Source organism: Salminus brasiliensis, chromosome 9, assembly GCF_030463535.1.
Source record: "Salminus brasiliensis chromosome 9, fSalBra1.hap2, whole genome shotgun sequence".
NCBI classification, from domain to species: Eukaryota; Metazoa; Chordata; class Actinopteri; order Characiformes; family Bryconidae; genus Salminus; species Salminus brasiliensis.
In genome coordinates, this window is record NC_132886.1 from 15,614,406 (window position 1) to 15,637,494 (window position 23,089).

Here is a 23,089-nt window from a genome sequence, read left to right on the forward strand (position 1 = left end):
GCCACCAGTGCTGGGGATTTGGGGATGAGGTGGGGTGGTAATCATCCAACATCCTGACTTCACTAATGCTCCATATAATGTATGATAGATGATTTAAATTGTGCCTTCAGATGATAAAACTAAATCTCTATGCCGAATATGTATCAGAAAGACATGGTTTTATTACTGTTGGTAATAATATTGTTTGTTTTTGTACTTTATTCCCAACTCAGCCGCTTGCCTCCCTCATGAGCTTAATTAGCACAGCCAAGACAAGGCTTTGACAAGGCAACTTTGTGACAATACATTCAATGAGGCTGACGGTTGTGTGTGTGTGTGTGTATGAGCAGGATCCTGGGATTAGCAGGATCTAGAAAGACAATGTACGTAGACAGGAAAGTGTGCATCAAGGGTGGAGAGTGGCACTGTAGATAAGAGACTGAATGTTTGAAATAGAACCATGTGATTGGCAACCAAGCAGTGACAAAACTAACATGCAGAAACAGCACCAGATCAACAGTATATGCACTGATTGAATGCACAGGCAGTACAGATGACTCCTTGGCTTTCACAGGGATGTAAGATACACCTATGGTATTTTGTCGGAAAGCTTCACGTCTCTAGCTGAAGGTGGAATTTGAAGTTTGTTAAGGTTTGTTATTTAAAGCTATTTAAGGAATAGAGTTAGATGTAGACAATGGTCACTAAGCTAGAGCTCCACAAGTATACTTGAAAATCATTACTAATGTAGTAAATAAACACTGTTAAAGGTATTTTACAGTAAAAGTACTGTTAGGTTCATATGGCTCATATACAGTGTACAAAAAACTGTAGTTCTGGGAAATTATAAGGAATCGGCTTTTTAAAAGATGCACTGAATCAACCAATCAGAACCCAGATCATTTACATATATGAGTCTTAATTCAGCATTATGTGAGAATCTGTATTTCTTGCTCATTAGATGAAGGGGAACTGGCAGTAATATGACTCGGCTATGCTTCGTTTTGCAATCCTGGTGAGCGCTGTTCTGTCTGTTACACCAAAGATACATGGTGCAGTAAGCAGATGTGCTAAGTCTGGAATAGCAAGGATAGAGGTGTTTTTCTCAGTGTTACAGTTCAGTAGAGCAGCACAATGACTTGTGACTGAAGCTGCTATTTTAAAGCAATAGTCCAAATGTTTGAGGGATCTGGGGATTTAGAGACCTCTTAAGAGACCTCTTTGGTGAGAATGTGTAATTGCATCACGCATGTGGAAGAGTGCTGTGGTCGCCTGTGGATGAATCTGAACAGTGCAAGTTTACATTTAGTCAATATCTTTGGTTTGACAGTGGATAAAGGAGCAGATTAAAACTAAATTTGCCATTCTGATATCTCCATGTGACATAAGCACATTAAGATGTGATATGGCCTGAAAACAACCACAGAAACCTACCAGACTACTCTTGTTTTTAGAATGAATATATTAGGCTTTTTTAAGGATGATCACGCAGCACACTGATACCATTCATTGCAATATATTTGCCCCTCCTCACTCAGAAAGACTGCTGCTTTCATTTGAAATGAAAAAATCGTAAGGACTGCTGCTTTAATGTAAAAAGGCTACATAGTGTTGCTTTAAAGGCACTTCAACAAAAAGACAAATATAAAATATTGTTGTATATATAAACAAACCACTGTATTACAGTAGTAGAAAACATGTGCTGTAAATGAACATTAAACAATATAACCAGAGGTCTGAAAATCTTTTTTTAAGGAGGATTTTCTTAAGACTTTTGGTTGCCTTTGTCAGGATTAAGAGTTGTGAAAGACTGCCAGAGAGAGAAGTATGGACAAAAACTCACACAGGCATTCATGTAGCCACAAGACTGCGGATTGTTATTAATGATCGACTCTGGCTATGTAAATGCTAAATCAATAAAGCTGACAGGACCTCGAAATGGGAATGTGCAGTAAGAGGAATATGTGTGTGTGTGTGTGTGTGTGTGTGCAAGAAACAGAGAGTGACAGAGATTTAAATAAATAGAGGGACAGAAGGCAGAGTGTGTTAGAGATTGATGAGAGAGAGAGAGAGAGAGAGAGAGAGAAAGAGAGGGAGAGAGAGAGAGAGAGAGAGAGAGAGAGAGAGAGAGAGAGAGAGAGAGAGAGAGGGAGACGTTCACTCATCCAGGCCAACTGTTGGCACAGTGACGGAGACTGAAGCAGGGAAAGTGCTCACAGACACACACACACTTCATGACCTCAGCTGATCACACTCTCACCTTCAGCTCTTGACAAGACATGTGAGTTTGCAATGAATCATGGGTAATGACTCAACTGTGTTGTACTCTGTCAGCTTTTCAAAACATTCTCAGAACAGATCATTCATTTCTTTACATTGTAGAAATGATCAACTCCAGCTGCCCTTTACTTTCAGATGCGTGAAAGTCATTAACATCACATTCAATGAGACACATGCAAAAGTTTGGGCACCCCTACTCAAAGTTTCCGTTACTATAAATAGTTAAGTGAGTGGAAAACAAATCAATCTCCAGTTAAAGACGAAACATCCTTTTCAGAATTTTAAGCAGGATCAGTGCGTTCCTTTGGTTACAATGTGTTGAGTGGAACAATGAGAAGGATCATCATGCTAAAGTTTGGAAACCAAATCGATCTAAGATTGAAGCTCTCAAATAACTTCTCAGATCTTTGCTTGTAAAAGCTATGGCTTGTTCACAGTCACCCTTCGGAAAGGCTAGTTGATGCAAATTGTCAAAGCTTTAGAAATCTTTAGACTGTAACATCTTCAATAAGCAAGAGAAGGCTGTAAGAAGATAGTCTGTCGTTTTCAGATAGCCGCTTCCTCAGTTCGTAATGTAACAAAAAAAACAGCCAGTCAGCAGAAACGGTGGAGGTCAAGTTGAGAGAGAACAGCTTGCAGAATTGCTAGAAAGGCAAATCAGAATCCCTGTTTGACTGGAAAAGACCTTCAGCAAAATTTAGCAGACTCTGGACTGGTGGTGCACTGCTCCACTGTGCAGCGATACCTGCACAAATATGACTTTCATGGAAGAGGCATCAGAAGAAAACCTTTCCTGCCTCCTCGCATCATCATCTAAATAAGCCTGATGCATAATGGATAATGGATAATGCATAATTTGGCCACAATGAGCACAGGTACACTGTATGGACAAAAGTATTGGGGCACCTGCTCATTCATTGCTTCTTCTTAAATCAAGGTTATTAAAAAAGAGCTTATCCTGTTTTGTTGGAGTTACTGTCTCTATTGCCCAGGGAAAAAGACTTTCTACTAGATATTAGAGCCTTTCTGAGAGGATTTGATTGCATTCAGCAACAAAAGTGTTATCGAGGTTGCCCACAGCTGGCATTAGACATGGTGCCAATAGGCTGATGTTTATCTTGTTTATGGAGAGTTCTATTTAATTGCCAATACTTCTGTACAGGGACTAGATGAGCTGTGTGTGTGTTTGCTCATCTGTGTCACTAATGGGTGGGCAGCAAGTAGCTAAATGCATTTATTAGAAGGGGTTTCCACAAACATTTGGACATACAGTACATGTTTGGAGAAAAAGTAATGTAATGTCTTTTGTCCCTTGATACTTGCCAAGTAGGGTACGTACTCACTAGGCAGGGTGCTCAAACGTTTGCTTCAGGTCCTTTTTCTTTTTCAATTTTGTAAAACTATAGAAGATAGAAATAGAACAATGATAAGTAAAATTGCTTAAAATATCCCAGCTATCATGTATGGGTAGCCCAGCTGAGAACCAGAAGGTTTTGTCTTTGGGTTCCATGCTGGCGCCACATATGTATGCCCACCAGGGTCAGTGATGGGACCAGGAGGGGTTATATAGTGGGCCCCATCTGGGTTGTACACAGGGCCTAGATGGAACCCATGTGAAATCATGGTGGGTTGTAACAATGGAGCCCATTTGGGAGGACCAACTGGGTCCCAGTAAAAACCCAAGTACCCACCTGGATGCCCACCTAGCCCACAATCCACCCATCTGAGCCCCACATTATCCTGTTAGCTCTTGTGCCTTCTGGAAATCAGGTCATCTTGTGCTCGCTTAATTATTCACAGTAACATATTTTGACCAGAAGTGCCAGACCTTTGCATTCCACTGTGTATGCAGGGATAAAAGAATAGGATAAAAACGACATGATGGAAGTGTAATGGAAAAGAGAGAGAGAGAGAGAGAGAGAGAGAGAGAGAGAGAGTGATGCAGCTGTTTAAACATACATGAAGACGAGAGAGAATGGGGGGATGATAGATGGTAAATGAGGAAGGGCAAACTCATTTCTCTCAGGAAAAGAGAAGATGGATAAACCAACATAAATGTTTAATGAAATAGAGAAAAAATGACATGCGCTAACATGACATCAGAGCCAATGGGCTAAAGATTTCCTCTCATAAAGACAAAATGTTCACTATTAGCCACGTCTCATAATATTAAAATATCCTCTGTATTACACCACACCTGCACTCTGTAGATGTGCTTATGTAGATTTACCTCAATGATTCCTTTCCAATCCTTTCAGTGAAGGGATAGTGTCCCTGTCTCATACAGATAATGAGAGCTCTCGGTATAGATATGTGTGTGTGTGTGTGTGTGTGTGTGTGTGTGTGTGTGTGTGCAGCTATAATGGTCTTAATTAGACTGTGAAAGATCCCACATCCAGGTGAGAGAGGTGAGCGGAAAAGGCTGTGATATGTTTAAATAATGAAGAGCAAAAAGAACAACAGAGAACAGAGAGTGCAGAGAGGGATGTGAGGCTGCTGCACTACATTTTGTGCTGCTGAATTGCATGAACAACACTGTTCATGAGTTTTACCTATTGCTACATTTGTGAATGTCAGTATACAGGTCAGATAACATGTGGGGCATGTATGGGTAGCCCACAAAGAAAACCAAAAGTTTTGTCAATGGGTTCAATGTTGGCCCCACATATGGATGCCCTCGAGGGTCAGGGATTAGACCCATCTTGGATTTACACTGCACATAGGGCCCTGATGGGACCCATGAAAGATTTAGATGGGCAGTAATAAAATAGTGCATTTGGGAAGCCCAAATGAGTCTCAAGAAACAACACACATACAAACCCACTCTGAGCCCATGCCCACCTTGACTATAACTTATAACTTTACATCAAGTGCAAGTTCCCGAAACCTTCTTAAAGGGTCTTCATACTCATCTCTTTCTGTGAAGTTTGTCGAAGCTTCCACCAGACGCTACAAACTGCCGCGTCTGAGTTAAACATACATTACATTAATATAATATTGAAGTAGCTGAACTAGTGTGGCGTGGTGTCCCCGCTGCCTCTCCCGTGTGCTGAGCCAGCATTGTTCAGCATTACCGCTGGTGGGGCTGCGTCATTGTTCATCTAACTGCCATCACCCCTTTAAGTACGAGGAAGGGCCTCTGTCCAGGACATGTCACACACAACAACACACAAACCCTATTAGACCAGAGAGACTCAGACACGCCACAGTAAGTTAGCATATAGCCTCCCAAATCTGCACCCCTGCCCCCTTATTAAATCAACATGACACTGTGCATCATCATGCAGTGTGTGTGTGTGTGTGTGTGTGTGTGTATGTGTCTTATTTGCTACTTTAAGGCACCCTGTCTGTGCACCATGTTTAAAACTGGTATGTGTATGAAAGAGACAGTGCATGAACATTGATCTGTGCATGTGTGTGCATGCGTATGTGTGTGTGTGTGTGTGTACAGAGGGGAGCAGGTGGTGAGTTTTGGAGAACATGACCAGCTCATAAATGATGGATTTCTCAGAGCCATCGGCTTGTCTGGATACAGTGTTACTATAATTTATTACACGTCCTTTTCTCTCTCTCTCTCTCTCTCTCTCTCTCTCTCTCTCACTCTCTCTCTCTCTCTCTCTCTCGCTAGGTTTCATTATAAATAGTCAAACTCATGCATATGAGGCGCAAAATGTCAAAACAGTGACCTACTGTGCACACACACGCTCCCATACGCACTCGCACCCGCTCCCATGCACACACACATTCATACACACTTGCCAAAGTAGTAAGTTAGTAAATGCATGCAAGTCATAATTCAGAGCTCTCATCAGAATTGTGTGTGTGTGTGTGTAGGTTTGTGTTGATTACATAGGAAATACATTTATTCCACCTGTTGCAAAGTAAACTCCTTAATGTGTGTATCTGCTTAATGATATGCTTAAATCACCCCCCCCCCCACACACACACACACACACATACAGACACACACACAAATGAGTGTACCGGTGCTGTTTACTGATCAGCAGAGCGTATTTTTGCTGCCTAACTGTTTCTGAATGAAATCTGACTTTCTGGTAAGTCATTAGGTTCTGTCACGAGGGAGCAGCAGAATGCTCCCACAGCGCTGATCTGTTCATGATTTCCCCTCCTAATAGAGGATATTGGGTAAACATATTAGAATGCACTCACACACACACACACACACACACACACTCATTAGTAAAAGCAGCAGTAATAAAAGTGTTGTGTGTGATCTCCTCCTGTTGGTTGTTAATGTGTGGTTTATTGGCTGTGATGCTGCAGCTCTTCATGAGTGCTGTGATTAAACACTGTCTGTAATATCAGTCTGTTCCTCAGAGTGCAGAAACACCAGCCCAGCCCTGTCACTGTCTGTCTCTCACCCTCACCCAGCCTGCGCCTTCACTCTGACAGTTTAGGATGTGTGTGTGTGAGTTCACTTGATAGCTGAACATGAAACCCATCATCATCTGTGTTTTGTGTGTGAGCGAGAGGAAGAGAGAGAGAGTTAATAAGCATCTCCATAACTTTGCCAGCTTATGTTGGCCTTTAGTTGACATGATCATCAGCATAGCAGAACGGCTCATATGTGAGTGCATGAGGCTGAAGTTCATTACTGAACTGGCATGTAGATTACAGTGCGTGTGTGTGTACATGGGAAAGGATGGTTTTACTGATTGATGGTGTAACTGATGATGTAACAGGAACAAAGGTGGGACAACGTGGTTCACTGTACTACCAGACCTCAACCTATGTGAATAAAACCCATGCACGTCTGCAGTATCCTACACTTTGTTACTCCATCAAAAGAGTGGTCCGATATCCCATCAATCCTGCAAATCCACTGTGATGTGGTGTGATGTGGAGCCTCGGCCAGCCAGTTCCGGTTGAAAAGCAGTTTACTTAAATTCAGTTGGGTGGAGGGATTACGCACAGGCAGAGTTCCAGAAAATGCCAACTGCCCGTCTTTTTAATCAGTAGAAGAGCAGTGTTGCGTTCCAGTCGGTATGGAATATACACTGTATGGACGAAAGACACAAGTGATGAACACATCACGTCTTTTTAGTATTTAGAAACATCCCATGTTTACAACTGCAAAGTATTTGAATGCAAAACCTCTAAATGTTACCTTCTAATTAGTGTCTATATTAGAATCCTGCTATGATAAGGTGCACCTTTTGCTTTGTGCTCACTGCTCACAGATCACAAAAACTCCCTATTGATCACAAACTCCCTATTGATATCCTTGATCTCAGGAGAAAAGCTGAGCAGGACAAGCCGGTGTCTACAAACTTTTGCATGTGTAGTGTTGGACTATGCAGTGAGTGTGTAAAGGCTACAGGACTCTTCCTCCTCCTCCTCCTCCTCCTCCCCCTCCTTCTCTCTCTCAGTGACTCCAGCAGCAACAGCAGAGACAGCATTGATTACACATTGGCAGTGTTTAGTGAGAGCGTGTTACCCTCAGTACCACTAGCGACTGTGTTTTGATTTAATAGCACTTTTGAAAGTGGTCTGAGGAACACTCAGGAAAATGAGAAGTTTTTGTCGCTGTGCATTAAAGAGCCACTTATTGTGCGGCTGGAGTTCAGAGGGTTATTCATGCTTTCAAATCAACACTCCGAAGCTTTGTACAGCCACCACGCCCACATAATCCAATCTCCACAGCCCTCTCTTCATCTCGCTCCTTCATCCTCTTCTTCTGCCATCCTCTTCTCTCAGCATCCATTTTCTGTCCTTCTGCTCCTCGCTCCTCGCTCCCGCCTGTCTGTCCTCCCCAATATCCCTTTCCCCATCTCATCAATTTGGCTGTGTGTTTGTGGTGGCGCAAGAGCATGCGTGTATGTGTGTGTCAGACGGCTGGATAAAAAACACAGCAGACAAGATCTTAATTGAGATGCTGGATTCTTTTCAAGAACGCAAGAAAGCAGCTGAAATCGAATAAGAGGAGAGGCATGAAAGAGTGGAGGATGGGTGAAAGAGGAAGAGAAAGAGAAAACCAAGAAAGTGATAGAGAGGGAAGAAAGGGGGAGAGCGCAAGAGAGAGAGGAGAGAAAAGGGAGTCGACAGCAGAAGAGAAGAAGGAGAGAAGGAAGAAGGGAGGAAAGAAGAGATGGACAGAGGAGAAGAGAGAAAGAACGAAAAGGAAGAGAGAAGAAAATAGGTAGAGAAAAGAGAAAGAGATAAAGGACAGAGAGATAGAGTGGGGGAACATAGGGGGAGTGAAGGAAGGGAGATAGACGGTGTAGTAAAGTAAAAGAGGGATCACTACAGTGTACGTATTGATCTGTGATTAAAACCTTGTTCTTCACGGGCCTCTCTCTCTCTCTCTCTCTCTCTCTCTCTCTCACTCGTCTCTCCTCTGTCTGAAGTCTCTGTTCCTCTGCCTGTGTGTAGAGAATAGGGCGAGCAGGGCTGATAACAGCCTTTCTAATTTCGTTTCTAACTGGGCTTTAATTGAATAGGGATTAATGAAGGCAATGGAGCAGCGAAATAACGCAGTATTTTACACTGGGGGCTTCAGCTCCTCCACTGACTGACAGCTGCTTCGTCTTCAGCATCACACTCTTCATTACGTGTGAGTGTGTGTGTATGTGTGTACTGTAAAGCAGTGTGCTGGGCTATGTTGGGTAAGGAGAAAAAGTGGGAGAAGAGACAGAGTGAGTCTACATGAGTTTTTTGTGTGGTGTGTGTGTGTGTGTGTGTGTGTGTGTGTGTGTGTGAGTGTGTGTGTGTGTGTGTGTGCGTGTGTGAGTGTGTGTGTGTGTAAACCTCATCTGCACCAGTCATAGTGTCTCACAGTGTCTGGCTTTCTGACTGCTGCCTTTCACACGTTAAATTGTCCTTGATTCTTCAGCCATCCTCTCTCTTTCTCTCTCTCTCTCTTTCTCTCTTACCCTCGCTCTATCTTTAGCTCTCCTTCACTCTTCCACACTTGCTCTCACTCTCTTTGTTTCTTGCTGCTGTTGAGATGCATTTGAGACTGGGGATCTATCCATGCTCACCAACATGTTTTTTTTTTTGTAGCAGCTTTATGGTACAAATGCCATTAAACCTAAGGAGAAACTTTTATGCATAACAAACAAATGCCCCGAAAGTATTTTGGCCCCAGCCGTTAGTGTCTCTTTTTGTGCAGACAATCCTCGATATGCAAGACACTATATAATATAATATACTCCTTGATTTGTATTAAGATAGGATAATATAAGATAATCCTTTATTAGTCCCACAGTGGGGAAATTCTCAGTGTCACAGCAGAAAGGGATAGCAAGACACTCAGTTAAAAAAAATGTAGATAAATAATTTAATATAAATAAGAATTAAAAAAGCATATAGGGAGTGACTAGTAAATTGGGACAGTTCCTCATCATGCTTAGAAACATAAACCTTCCCATTAACGAACTACACAGGAAATGTTATGAAATGAACAGCATTTAGTGTCTCGTAACTATCACTTGCTTAGCTACGCCATCGGCTCCAGTTCCTTCCGCTGTCTGTTGCTTAGTAACAAGAGACTCGCCATGTATTCTGGTCCACGTTCAGCCCATGTAGAGAGCTATGCTGTACACAATAAATTATGAGTGCATTGTGGGAAACTGCAGTGCCCTAAAAATCACTTTCCAATTCCTGACACACTCCGTAGTGCCCTAAAGCGTAAATAGGGAGCCATTTCAGCCACTGTCAATGTCTCTCCAATGTTTCAACAGCTCACAAAGTTTGATGTTGTGCAAGCGCAGTGGCCGATATAACGGATGTAACGACCATAACAGACGTAAATACAGAGTAAATAAAGTGATTTCTAACAACAACAACAACGACTTTCTCACTGTGTGCAAACAGCAGGACTCACCCTGACTCAAATCAAACCTGTCCACATGAAAACACTGTACTTAAAAATCTCCACCCTGCAGAGCACCTCAAAAAGCTCTGCTGTCAGTATGCAGTGTTCGTGTGGACAGGAGGCCTGAGTGCAGAGAAAAGACTACATTTTTAAAAATATCCAAATATGCGTGGATGGGGCTTTAGATGCTTGTAATACTGTAAAATACAAAAATAAAGATATGAAAACTAATATAAATAAATAAATAAGAAGACAAAAGACAGTGAAATACTGCAGGTATGTTGGGAAAAATAATTACAGACAACATTGGACTGGGTCTGACCTCAGTCTAATCCTATTTCCAGTTGTTCAGAAAGACTCCCCATGTGTTCCAAAAGTGTTCTTGGTTCACTTCTCATTAGTAGTTTTTGAAAGAAACCTCAGGGCAGAGAAGAACTTATTCATTTGATCCATCCACGGATACAGTATTTCTGCAGTGAAGAAGCGCTTTTTTTTTCAGTGGAAAAGCACATTTGTTGATGGAAATATCTTAATCAGTTGGGTTTATTGTGCAGCATGTTGTCTCAGTGTGTTTATTGTTTGTGTGTTTTGGTTTGACTTGTCAGGCTTAGCTGATAATTATGAATCATGAGCTCTCAGGATGTCTTCGTCCCAAATGGCTTTTAGATGTAATCTGCTAAAATTCATTTGAAGAGTTTGAGTCTATGTGTGTCTGCAATCTTAGGCTGCTGTGTATTGTGTTTGTGTGTGTGTGTGTGTGTGTGTATGATGTGTAAATATATTTGTGTGTGTGTGTGAGAGAGAGAGAGAGTGAGAGAGAGAGAGGTTAGAATAAAAGGAATGGATGAGGGTAGCAGGGAAGCAGGGTAGCATTTACACAAACACACAAACCAATGTGACCTCGTTGTTCTCTCTGTGTGCAGGAAGATTATTGAAGTAAAGATTATTGATGATGAGGAGTACGAGAAGAATAAAAGCTTCATCATCGAGCTGGGCGAGCCGGTTCTCCTGGAAGTCGGACAGAAACACGGTAATGATGTGTGCTTACACATTTCATTCTCTAGGAGTGTAATGATTCCCTCAGCTCCTGATTCAGATTTTTAAATAAAGACAGCTGTGAACTTCAGATGTTGTCCATCTTCACAATCTACGCTATTTACATTTAAGCCTTGACAGAGGTTCAGAGACTAACCTAAACTCAAGTGAAGTCACAAGGACATGACTGGGTCTGTAGCTCAGGATGGATTTATTCAGTCTACCTCCATCTACCACAGTATACCTCAGTCTACCACAGATACGTAAAGGAGGTGACTACAGCAAAATTAAAGAACCAGGTTTTCTCTGCTTATGACACTGACGTTGGTCTCTTATTCACTACCTTCTAATGTATACACTATATGGATGCTTATTCATTGTTTCTTCTGAAATCAAGACCAGTTTATTCTCCTTCTGTTGGAGTAACTGTCTCTACTGTTCAGAGAATGCTTTCTAATAGATTATTATGAAGCATTGCTGTGAGGATATGATTGCATTCAGTGACAAAAGCATTAGTGAGGTCAGGATGTTGGATGATCACCACACCACCTCATCTGTAACTCCCCATCTCATCCCAAAAGTATTGGCTCGAGCACCATCATTTCAGAGAACACAGTTCCACAGCTCAATGCTGGGGGGCTTTATACCCCTCTAGTCCACACCTGGTATTAGGCATGGTGTCAATAGGTTCATGTTTATCTGTTCCAGAGAGTCCTATTCTGTTGGCTGTACTGCTCTACGTGGACTAGACAAGCTGTGTGTGAATGTGTGTGCATTCACACATCTGTGTCAGCAATGGGTGGAAGTAGCTGAATGCATTCATGAGAAGGAGTGTCCACAAACCTTTGGACATTTAGTGTGCATGTGTGTTTCCTTATTGTGTCACAAAGTATTGTTACACCTCTTTGTACTCTGTTAACCCAAAGTGTATCTCTATACGTTTGGAGAAATGCAACACATTTACAGTTTACTGCATGAGCATACAGTTCTCCATGTACACGTAATAGCCTTAATGACCATCACACCTCCACGACTGTCACTGGAGCTGTAATACTTCCAATCTAAAGACGTTCCCTAATGAAACACTGCTCAATACCAGCAGCCTTTCCCCATATTCATGTACTTCCATGCTGCTGTGAGAGCGTCAGTGAGGTCAGGATGTTGGATGTTTAGCACCCCAACACATCCCCAACTCTCCACCTTACCCCAAAATTATTATTGGATTGGAGCACTCACTCACATCATTCCAGAGAACACAGTCCCACTGCTACACGGCTCAATGCTGGGGGCTTAATACCCCTCTAGCTCCAGAGAGTCCAGCAATACTTATCTACAGGGACTAGACAAGCTATGTTTTGAAGTATGTATGTATATGTGTGTATATAAATATATATTATACTATATACAATATAGTACAGTATATATAGTCTACTATATTTTATATTGGAATGGATACTCTATTACAAATTCATAATTATCTGACTCAAACTGCAATGGAACTATAGTACTTTGTTTAAGAAGGAATAGCCACAGTAAACATCACTTACATGGCTTGTCGCTCTCCCTGCCTTACTCTGAATCCACAGCTTGCTATTAAATGCTATGACTGGCTGATGCTTTAAGAAATCCAGACTTTGTTCAAAAACAACTGTTTGTAAAATGCAAAGCTTACGGAGCTGAATGGAAATCCAGTCTGGTCTGTTTAAGTGAGGTTATGGCTTTCTCTTTTCATGCATAAATTATAAAGGCAAGGTCTGTATTTACAACTGGGTGGTAAACAGTCAGGCAGCAGCATAAAGGGCAGGATGAACAAGAATAAAGGAAACAAAGAGAAAGCGGAACACTAATACTCATTAAACTTAGAATAGACATGGGACAACAAACACAGACCTGCACAGCAAACAGGAAGGGCACGAGCCTCCCAAGGCCATTACTGCAGGGTAGGGGAAACAAGGCAAGCACACAGGTATATAACACTAAACACAGATAAGAAACACCTGGGGGCAATAAGGAGAGGGCAGGTTATAGACTAAACACAGGTGGGCAGGATAAATAAAGGGGCAGGACCAGGAAGAAGGCAAAAACAACAACACAAACAAAAACAACAACAAAATCACTAACAGACTAACAGAACAGAGTACACTGGGGAAAAAACAGAAAAGGCCAGAGAAAGATTTCACATTTCCTTACCCTGTTTAAGACCTCCATCACCAGCTCAGGTGATTTTACATCATTAAGCTGGGGCACAATACTAAACTTATTATTAATTTAATGTATTATATATTACTGTTATTATTTATCTATTATTTTGTAATTATTTACAATAAGTATTTCATTATCACCCTGATGTTGCCTAGGTCTCAAAAACAAGTATCAAATTTGGGTTACAGTTGAGTATAGGGGGACATTTCATAAACCTTTTTAATTTATTAACTTATTCAAAATTAAACCCATATTTATTTATATTTGTTTGTTTAATAATAAGCTGTTCAATTAATTATTGTTAATCATTTAGTTGTCCTAAATCAACCAGGCTTATCTCAAAAAGACCACCATAAACACTACACAGTTCATAAGAATGTTCCTAAATGCAATTCTCTAAACAATCTTAAAGTTCTTAAATATTCTCTTAAGAAAGTCTTAATTATTTTCTTAAGATATTCACTGTTGTTTTCTCATTTAGGCCAGCTGTAGGCATGCATTTAGGCATAAACAATACCAAATAATATTTGTAATAGTCAGGTAAATCTATGCAGTGGAGAGCGAACGGTAGCGAGGAAACTGTCTCAAACTAAGCCTTCAAACGTTGTCAGTAAACAGGAGCTAGAAGTGAATTTTTCTCATGTAGAAACTAACAGTTAAATTTTTTACATTCGACATATTTAAACTTATCAGGAGATTTTCCAGAGTTTTAATGAACACAGCGAGCTTAATTGACTACAGCAAACATCAAGCCTCGTTTCATTATTAGGCCTGAGGTTTAGATGCACTTCTCGTTCAATTTAACACAAGAAGCTCAGCCTGAGCCACTGCAGGGGTCAGTTAATGACAAGACACGTAATAAAAGACAGCAAGCTTGCAGGAGTGAAGGGACTGATGTGAAAACATCAAGAGAAAGTGAAAAAAATAAAGTGAGGATAAATGTGGGTTAGTTCTGCGTGCACACAGCGATTATGTAAGGCTCTTTTAAGCTTAAGAGACGTGCTTTTGATAGAGTGAGAGAATAACGTATTTCTCTGTGCAGAAGATTTAGCTGGCTTTTTATTTTACGTAATGTCAATTGCAGCACATATGTTCGCCACACTGTGTTAGATGTTAATATCCGCCGGCTGGGAAAGTTTGTTACCTCTGAAAATAATTGGCTGCCACGGGATCAGACTGCAGGCCATCAGTGTGTTTTACCATTAATTATACAACCTGCCCCGGCACGGACCCCGTCAGTCCAACACCTTACTCTGCTATTCAATTACCACCATGACTCTTAGGAGATTTATAGAGCCGCTGCTTGTCAGATTAAGAAGCTGAGTGAGAAAGTGCCTCCACCTCAGTTTCTTCAACTGTTATCATTTACTCTGAGCAGCGTTCCTCTGTCAGACTGAGATTTGTATAATACCTCTCCCTCTACACATCATTTAGTTTGATTCTGATTCAATTCAATTTGAATCAGTTGAATTCAGTAGCATTCTGTATAGTGTTGCCAAACTTCATCAGTAGTTTACTAGCCAGTACTACACAGTATACTAGCCAGTATACACACTGCTTAACACTCACACACAGGTGACACACACTCTATCCTATTACTGTAATAAAAATCTAATTTATCATTACACAGATCAGCCGTAACATTAGTACCAGGTGAAGTGAACAGTCATGGGCTAGCATAAGAATCTGAGCCATTTTGACAAGGGTCAAATTGTGATGGCTGGAAGACTGGGTCAGAAGATCTCCAAAACATCAAGCATGTCTTGTGTGGTGTTCTTGGTAGGCAGTGGTCCATACCTACCAAAACCCTTAACAGGGTCATGAGCATGTAAGGCTCACTGATGAGCTTCATGGAGGCGACACTTCACAACTTCTAGCACTTCAAGCAGGTCTGCTGCTAACGTCTCGGTGCCAGATACCACAGGACCCCTTCAGAGGTCTTGTGGAGCCCATGTCTCGAATGGTCAGATTTGTTGAGGCGGCACAAGGGGGGCCTAATTGGTATAAGGAAGGTGGTACTAATGTTATGGCTTATCGGTGAATAGTAACATACATTATTGGGCCCATAAAAAGAAATACATCATCAGATCTCCATCTATTCAGCCTACAGCAGTTTATGCTCCACCCATTCACATCACAGCCAATCCAGGTAAGTCAAGGTGCTTTTTGAATGAGTGAGTTATTCAGAACAGAGCTTATTTACATAGTTTGGTCCTAAGCGCTAACTAAAGCAGCCTGTGTCGTGTTCATTTTAAGGGGAGAAGAGAGATTGGAAAATGGCCATGTACTGAAAAACCCACCAGGGAACATACATTATAAGTGCACATAGAGTAGAGATACAATATCTCTAATAATAGTGCTGATGTATTAACAGTCTCTCGCTATCTCTTTCTCTCTCCCAGGAGACTCCAATGAAAACAAGCCAGCAGTAGGAGCAGAAGAAGAAGAGGTGGCTAAGATGGGCTGCCCCAGTCTAGGAGAGCACACCAGGCTGGAGGTGGTGATTGAAGAATCTTATGAGTTTAAGGTAACATTCTTTACATGCACTCTCACAAGAACATTTTACATTACTACTACGGGTCTGATTCCACTGCAGCCAAGACAAAAATAAAGAGTGTATAGTGACATGGAACAACATTTGTGGAATATACAATAAACAGATAATACATAAAAGAAGAATCTTTTTTTATGGTGTAACGTTGTGATGGTTTAATTATCAAATTTTTGTGGGATTATGCTGAAATAAGATGACTAAACAATTTGCATTAAGGTTAACACTGGCAAGACTGAGACAAAACAAACATTAACATTACACAGTGAGGCTGTGTCCCAAGCAGCACATTTAGGAACTTTACATACACACTACTGAAAGCACTTCTAATGCTGGTGTACCAATTTTTTTTTACATACTATTAAGTGTGGCAGTTTGGGATGTAGTCAGAGACTAATGTTATCCTGCGTTCCATTTACCTTGAATGTCGGAGCTGGGAATGACGCCACAACCGAGTTGACTGTGTTCCAGTTAAACATTCCTGATAACTGTACACTATTTCAACACATTTTATAAAAAAAACAGTTAGCTAAAGACTTCAGAGTTCATCACAACTGGTTTGACAGTTCTTTTCCAGTGTTTTGTGGTGAATCTAACCAAAATATGTCCCACGTTTTATGTTCCAAGTAAGCATTGTCCCAGGTCAGAATTGTTAGAGGCACCAGTTAATAACATCACATTATACAGTCTTTTGAGTGTGCAAACACCATGAAACCATGTACACTGAAGCTGGACAGTACTGGATATATGACTGACTTAATGAGACACAAAGAGATAGAAGGGCTAATCAACGGTACAATACTACTGTTGTGTGGTGTGGCCATCTTGAATTTTGAACTCAGGGTTGAACTCAGGGTCCTATTTTCCAAATAGGAAATCCCACTTGTGAAGGCATTCCGACTTGGAATTTGGAAAATCTGACATGCCAGTTAAATTGGAACTCAGCATTAAGAGTTTACGTCTCAGAGTGCTTTCTGACAACTTGAGCACAGTCAGTGGTAACGTTAAGTAACCACTTAACCCTCCATCGTATTTTGCCATAACAAGACGTTTCCATAGCTTTCTATAGCTGCTATTCATTGTGCTCTCATCATTGACCTAAAGTTCAAAGCTGATGAAAGCTAACTTCACAAACCAGATGCTTCAACAAGTCTTCTATGATGTTACGACTGGAGGGAAATGCAGCCTACATCATCTGCAGCCTAGGCTTTGGAATGTAGCTATTATGAAACGTGAAGGTTGTCTGATTTGCTGTTAAATGTGCTTGCTTACTCTCTGCTTCTAGCATTTTAAAAGAAAAGTTAGTGTTTTCTCTCCCCAATGTGTAAATTCTGGGTTGGACAAGGGCAGTTCTTTGTAGTATTCAGTGGGACACACCACTGCCATCTCATGCGGTCCCTGTGCCAATGATGTAAATAATTATGCAGCATGAATCAAAGAAGTTGACAGTTACTCTACACTAGAGGTTAATATAGCTATATACTATAGGTATTGTTTTCTAAAAACATAAATCTAATAAAGTGTGTTGGCGTGTCTGTGTGTGTGTGTGTTGTTGTTTAAGAAAGAAGGTTATAAAAATGGATTGATTACATAAATGGCCTGGAGCAAGGGTCTGACTGTTCCATTTTAAGGAAAATGAAAATTCCAACTCGGCGCTAAAATATAAGAGGAGGAAATGCCTCAGAGTGCTACTTTGGCCATATTGAAAAGATTGAATATGACTCAGCTAACTCTCTCTGTACAGACTTTAACAATAAAGCTCTGGTTTTATGGTCATAAGCTGGAGTTATAATGCTATAGTACACCAGATGTGCTTTTCAGCTCTAGAGTAAAAGCACATTTATACGATTAGATTGTTACAGCCCATCATAGTTATGGGTCATTAGATTGTCACGTAAATGTCATTTGCTAATTGATGCTTATTGTTCCATTGTGCAAATGTTCTTACTTTGTGTGTGTTGTGTATATGTGTGTGTAGAGCACAGTGGATAAGCTCATTAAGAAGACCAATCTGGCTCTGGTTGTGGGCAGCAGCAGCTGGAGGGAGCAGTTTGTCAGTGCGGTTACTGTGAGTGCAGGTAAGTTGCTACTTTTCTGTTCCAGACAGGCTGAAAGGGGTCACCTTGAGATTTCCAAAATCAGAATTGTGTTTTTTGTCCTGCGTATAATTTTCACTGACACCACTGATGTAAATACTAATTGCGGTTTGAGCTCCCCTTTGTTGACAAGCTGATAGATACTGAACCAGTAACTCTTTGCCATGGTAGAGTAAGATTACAGGATTTTACACAAATATGACTCGGGTTACTCAGTGTTACTCAGTTCTGGTGAGAGATCTTGTTCACGCTACAAGTGAAATAGTACAGTAGCAGCATTCCAGCCCAGAATGGCAATGAGATGCCATTCTCCCTATTACTCAGGGGCAGTGGTGGCTCAGTGGTTAAAGCGCCGGGATATCGATAACAGGGTTGTGGGTTCAATTCCCGGGCTCGGCAAGCTGCCACTGTTGGGCCCTTGAGCAAGGCCCTTCACCCTCTCTGCTCCCCGGGTGCTGGAGTTGGCTGCCCACCGCTCTGGGTGTGTGTGTGTACTCACTGCCCCTAACACATGTGTGTGTGTGAGTGTGTGTTCACTACCAGATGGGTTAAATGCGGAGGACACATTTCGCTGTACAGTGACAAATACGTGCACCTTTACATTTACTCCCTAGTAAACGCTGCTATTTTATGGTAAATCTGTGACATAATGTTGCTTTAACTAAGGGAAAAATAAAAGTACTGTAAATAGAGATGGAAGGAATGCTCAGCTTTATTATCAGCAGATTTTCAGCCCAAATACGCAATTAGCGATCGGCTGGTAATTTAGCCAATCCTGAAAGCTGGTCAGACCTTATGTACAATATTTTTTTAGTTGCTGCGGCTATGCACAGGGTCACAAGACTCTGCAGTTCCTCATTAACCTTCTTTATGACAGTAGGGACCTCAATCACAGCTGCAGAACATTCAATCCAATGTAGAAATCTGTGTGCATGCCGTTTACACGGAATGTAAGGATGTGTAGGATGTCTAAAAGTGACATGCCATGTGGGAGAAGCAGAGTAAAGACTTTACCACAATTAACATGATACTCCTCTTAAAAGTACTCATCACTCAGCACAGTACAGTGAGTATTAAAACACAGCAGAGCCAGCAATTATAGCTAACAAGACTTTGAGCTGCACAGCTCAGTTCAGTCTCTGGCTCTTACAGCTGAGTTCTATGAGTTCAGAGCCTTTAAATGTGGTTAATTCCAAAAAGGTAATGCACATTTTATCCGGAGACACAATACACACAACATTACAGAAGTCCTGCACTATGATGCATTACCAAGTTTGCCTGGAAAGCTTAATGTGCCATCCAGCCCCACCCTTGATCAGTTTTGGTAATCGGCCAATTGAACGGAAAGACATTCGGCACATCAGTGGTGGCCCTATATCAGTATTTGCACTAAATCACAGCGATATTTGCACAGTGATACAATGATACATGTACCTCTTTTCTCACAATCTGAAAGGATAAAAAGGAAACCTGCACTCATGGTTCACAAAAAAATATTCATATCAAATGTTAATGTTAAACGAATTAACAAAACATTAACAAAAACCCATCCAGAAGAAGAATTTTCAACAATCGATTAAAAATATAATACACATGCAGTGAAGGCGCGACACCCGTAGTCAAACTTCAGAAATGAGGTTATTAATTATTAGGTTATGTAGAAGCTTAGGGATTAATAAATGTAGAAGCTTGATCAATAAAAAGGCCTGATTAATACAGCTCAAACACACTGCAAATCCAAAAGCTTCATATTTTAAAAATGAACTTTTTTGAATGTTTATTAAAACATGATTCAGATATCATTACACATATACAGCAGGAGTGTAAGATAATACTCATATTTCGAATTATACATTTTTATAAATTTGTACATATTTCGAACAATATTATGTTTTACAACACTACTGATTCTCCAACTGAAAATGAATAGTTTATATGTAAACAGATAGAGTGAGATAGAGTTCTGAGTAAAGAAAGAAGTTAAGAAAACGTTTCTTTTACTCAGATGTTATGTTATGCGTATGATAGTATGTTTTTATGTTTTCCTAAAAAGAAATTGAAGAATGCTAATATTGCCTTGCCAACACACAGCCCTCCCATACAGTAGCCTTGACTTCACTGCATATAAATGAGTGAAAAGCAGTAATGAGGAAAGTCTCTGAGACAATCTTTGGGATGAAGGTGAAGGTGGAACATGATGCTGGTACCTACTGAGTGGTGATATAGTCCAAAACCAGATGTCATAGAGTCATTCCAGTTTTGGTAAAAGATTACAGGAAAACTTCTTTTAAATTATATGATAAGATGAATGGGACTGAATATGATCAGGAACCAACACTAGCAAGTAAAAACGGTCCATGCTGATTTCAGGTTGACTTTCAATGCACCAGAAATGACTACTTCCATTCTATGCCTTATCTTGAGATTCTGAGAATATCTTTTTATGTTAATGCAATAAAGAAGTAAAAGAATAAAAATGAATATAGGAAGCCCAGGAGGAGCTGTCATTCAGAGCTGGGCCTTTATTCTCTCTGTACCAATCCGCTTCAAGGCTGGGGTTAATGCAGTTTGAACTCAAGTCAATATGGACGGGTTTGATTGATGGGTTGATGAACTGATTCGTATTCTGTGCTGCCCTTTCTCCGCCATTATCCAGCATCAAATATTCATTGTCCCTCCTCTGTCCAGTCTCTAACCTCTTCCCTTTGACCCTTTAGGAGACGATGATGAGGAGGAAAGTGGCGAGGAGCGCCTTCCATCCTGCTTTGACTACATCATGCACTTCCTCACTGTCTTCTGGAAGGTTCTGTTTGCCTTCGTGCCCCCCACTGAGTACTGGAACGGGTGGGCGTGTTTCATTGTGTCCATCTCCTTGATTGGTGTCTTGACGGCAGTGACGGGTGATCTGGCCTCGCACTTCGGCTGCACCGTCGGCCTGAAGGATTCCGTCACTGCTGTGGTGTTCGTAGCCCTGGGCACCTCCATACCAGGTGTGTGTTGTTTTCTGAGCTTATTACAATTATCAAATAATCAAAATCAACACTTTAACACCATCACCATGAACACTATGAGCACCCCCTTATGGACAGTTCTGTTGAGAGGTCAAGAGATACAGAAGAAGTAGCATCTGAAGTGAAGGAAGCATGTGAACTGACGCATAATGCTAGCTTGAAGAAACTGGCACCATTACAAATGGTGAATTCTCTCTTCTCATAGACAGCTGAAGTGCATATAAATAAATGCTGACATATACACACACATATAAGTGCTGAGAGTGAGCAGTGTAATGCAGTGCAATAAGAGTTTGAGACGGCTCTACATACATATAGATTCTTTAAAAAGAGGTTCTTCAAGGGTTCCTTATCTCCATTGCTGACTTATGCATTCAGATGCACTAACAGCTGGCATCATCTCCAAAGAAAAGCACTGACCAATAAAATGGAACGCTCTGGAGAACATACATCCAAGGTCACAATGCCCAGTGCCAATCAGCATCTAGAAAAGTATAAAACCCCCCGGCATTGGGAATTGCCTTCTCTGGAGTGATGGAGCTCCATGCCATTTGGAATAAGTTGGAGTGGCCTTTGTGATCTAGTTCTATAGCTGTTGATCTCCAGGATTTGGTCTCGCCCTCACTAGTGTCTGAGGTTTTTCTGAGTATTGGGGGGTTATTGGGGGGTAATTGGCGATCTTAATTGGGAAGAAAATGGATAAAAACAATCAGAATTCTTTAAAAAAAAATGAAAAAGAATGGTGGAATAAATTAAAAACATCCAGTGAGTTGCAGTTCTGCAGACGGTAACACCTTGTTGAGAAGAGAGGTCAAAAAGGTACAACTGTGGGTAACAGAAAAGCATCTTAGAATGTACTAAATTTCAAACCTTGATGCACTACAACAGCAGAAGACCATCAGGGTATTCCTCTGTCAGACAAAAGCAGAAAGCTGAGGCTGCAGTGGGCACAGGCTGACCAAAAGTGGACAGTTAAAGCTACATAGACGGTAGAGTCAAAATTTGGGGCCAACAGCACAAATCCATGGACCCAACCTGTCTTGTGTGAACAGTCCAGGCTGCTGGAGGTGGTGTACTGGTGAGGAGTAGACTTTAGTCCATTATTTAGTCCCACTATTAGAAGAAATATAAGTATAATCAATCATTGCTCAAATGCCACAGACTATCTGAGTACTAAAGCTGACTATGTGCTTCCCTGCATAGCCAGGATTTACTGGTCTTCCAGTAGATACGTCCAGTATGATGATGCATCATGTCACAAAATGGCTCAATCTGGTTTAATAAATAGGATGATGAGTGCAGTGTTCTGAACCCTCCCAGTCACCGCATCTGAATCTAATAGAACAGTTCTGGATTGTGGTGGAATGGGAAAAACAGCAGGAATTGTGGGATGCAGACATGGATGATCATGAATCAGAATCTCAAAATAATGCTTCTGACATCTTGTGGAATCCATGCCTCCAAGAACTGAGGGGCATTTTCAGAAGAAAAGGAGGGACTGCCCACTATCAGTATAGTGTATATATATATATGTGCAGTCATTTAACATATCACCAAATCCAAATCCACACATTTATCTGTGAAAGATACAGATACAGCATCACAGGATCACAGGGTGTGTATGTGTGTGTTGCTGTAGATAAGTGTGAGCTTGTGCGCAGGGGTGTTGACGTGTGACTTATTACAATTTCTGTCACCTGGCTTGTTAACAAGTCTTAGCTTTAGAAAGTGTGCAATTAAAATGTCCTCTCCTTTCTTACACTTACATGCCCCCTTTCTTCATAGCCACCCTCCCTCCACTACATCCACACACGTCTCCATATTTCATCTGCATCCTCTGTATCTTTCTGTCCTCTCTTCTCTACATTTCTCCTTGCATTTTGTGTCCATTTTGTGTCCATGTATCCAAATGTCCTTTTGTCTCCATGTGCCTTTTATTCCTTTAGGGCTTTTTTTTTACATTTTGTAGTTGCTGTTTAAATTGTGTCAGTCAGTGATGAATATGGCCTATTATAAATATAAGGTGTTTAATAAAGGTTTGACTAATGCACTATATGGACAAAAGTATTGGGACACCTTCTCATTCATAGTTTAATCC

General features: G+C 41.0%; 1 protein-coding gene across 1 annotated transcript in view; it reads left to right on the plus strand.

Annotated features, from left to right (window-relative positions):
- The window catches only part of slc8a4b (solute carrier family 8 member 4b), an 87,901-nt gene that overhangs the window by 61,628 nt on the left and 3,184 nt on the right, over positions 1-23,089 (plus strand). The window contains exons 6-9 of the mRNA XM_072687576.1: positions 11,020-11,126; positions 15,736-15,860; positions 17,863-17,962; positions 20,698-20,970. Coding sequence (XP_072543677.1) covers positions 11,020-11,126; positions 15,736-15,860; positions 17,863-17,962; positions 20,698-20,970 — 605 coding nt within the window. The remainder of the gene's footprint in view (positions 1-11,019; positions 11,127-15,735; positions 15,861-17,862; positions 17,963-20,697; positions 20,971-23,089) is intronic.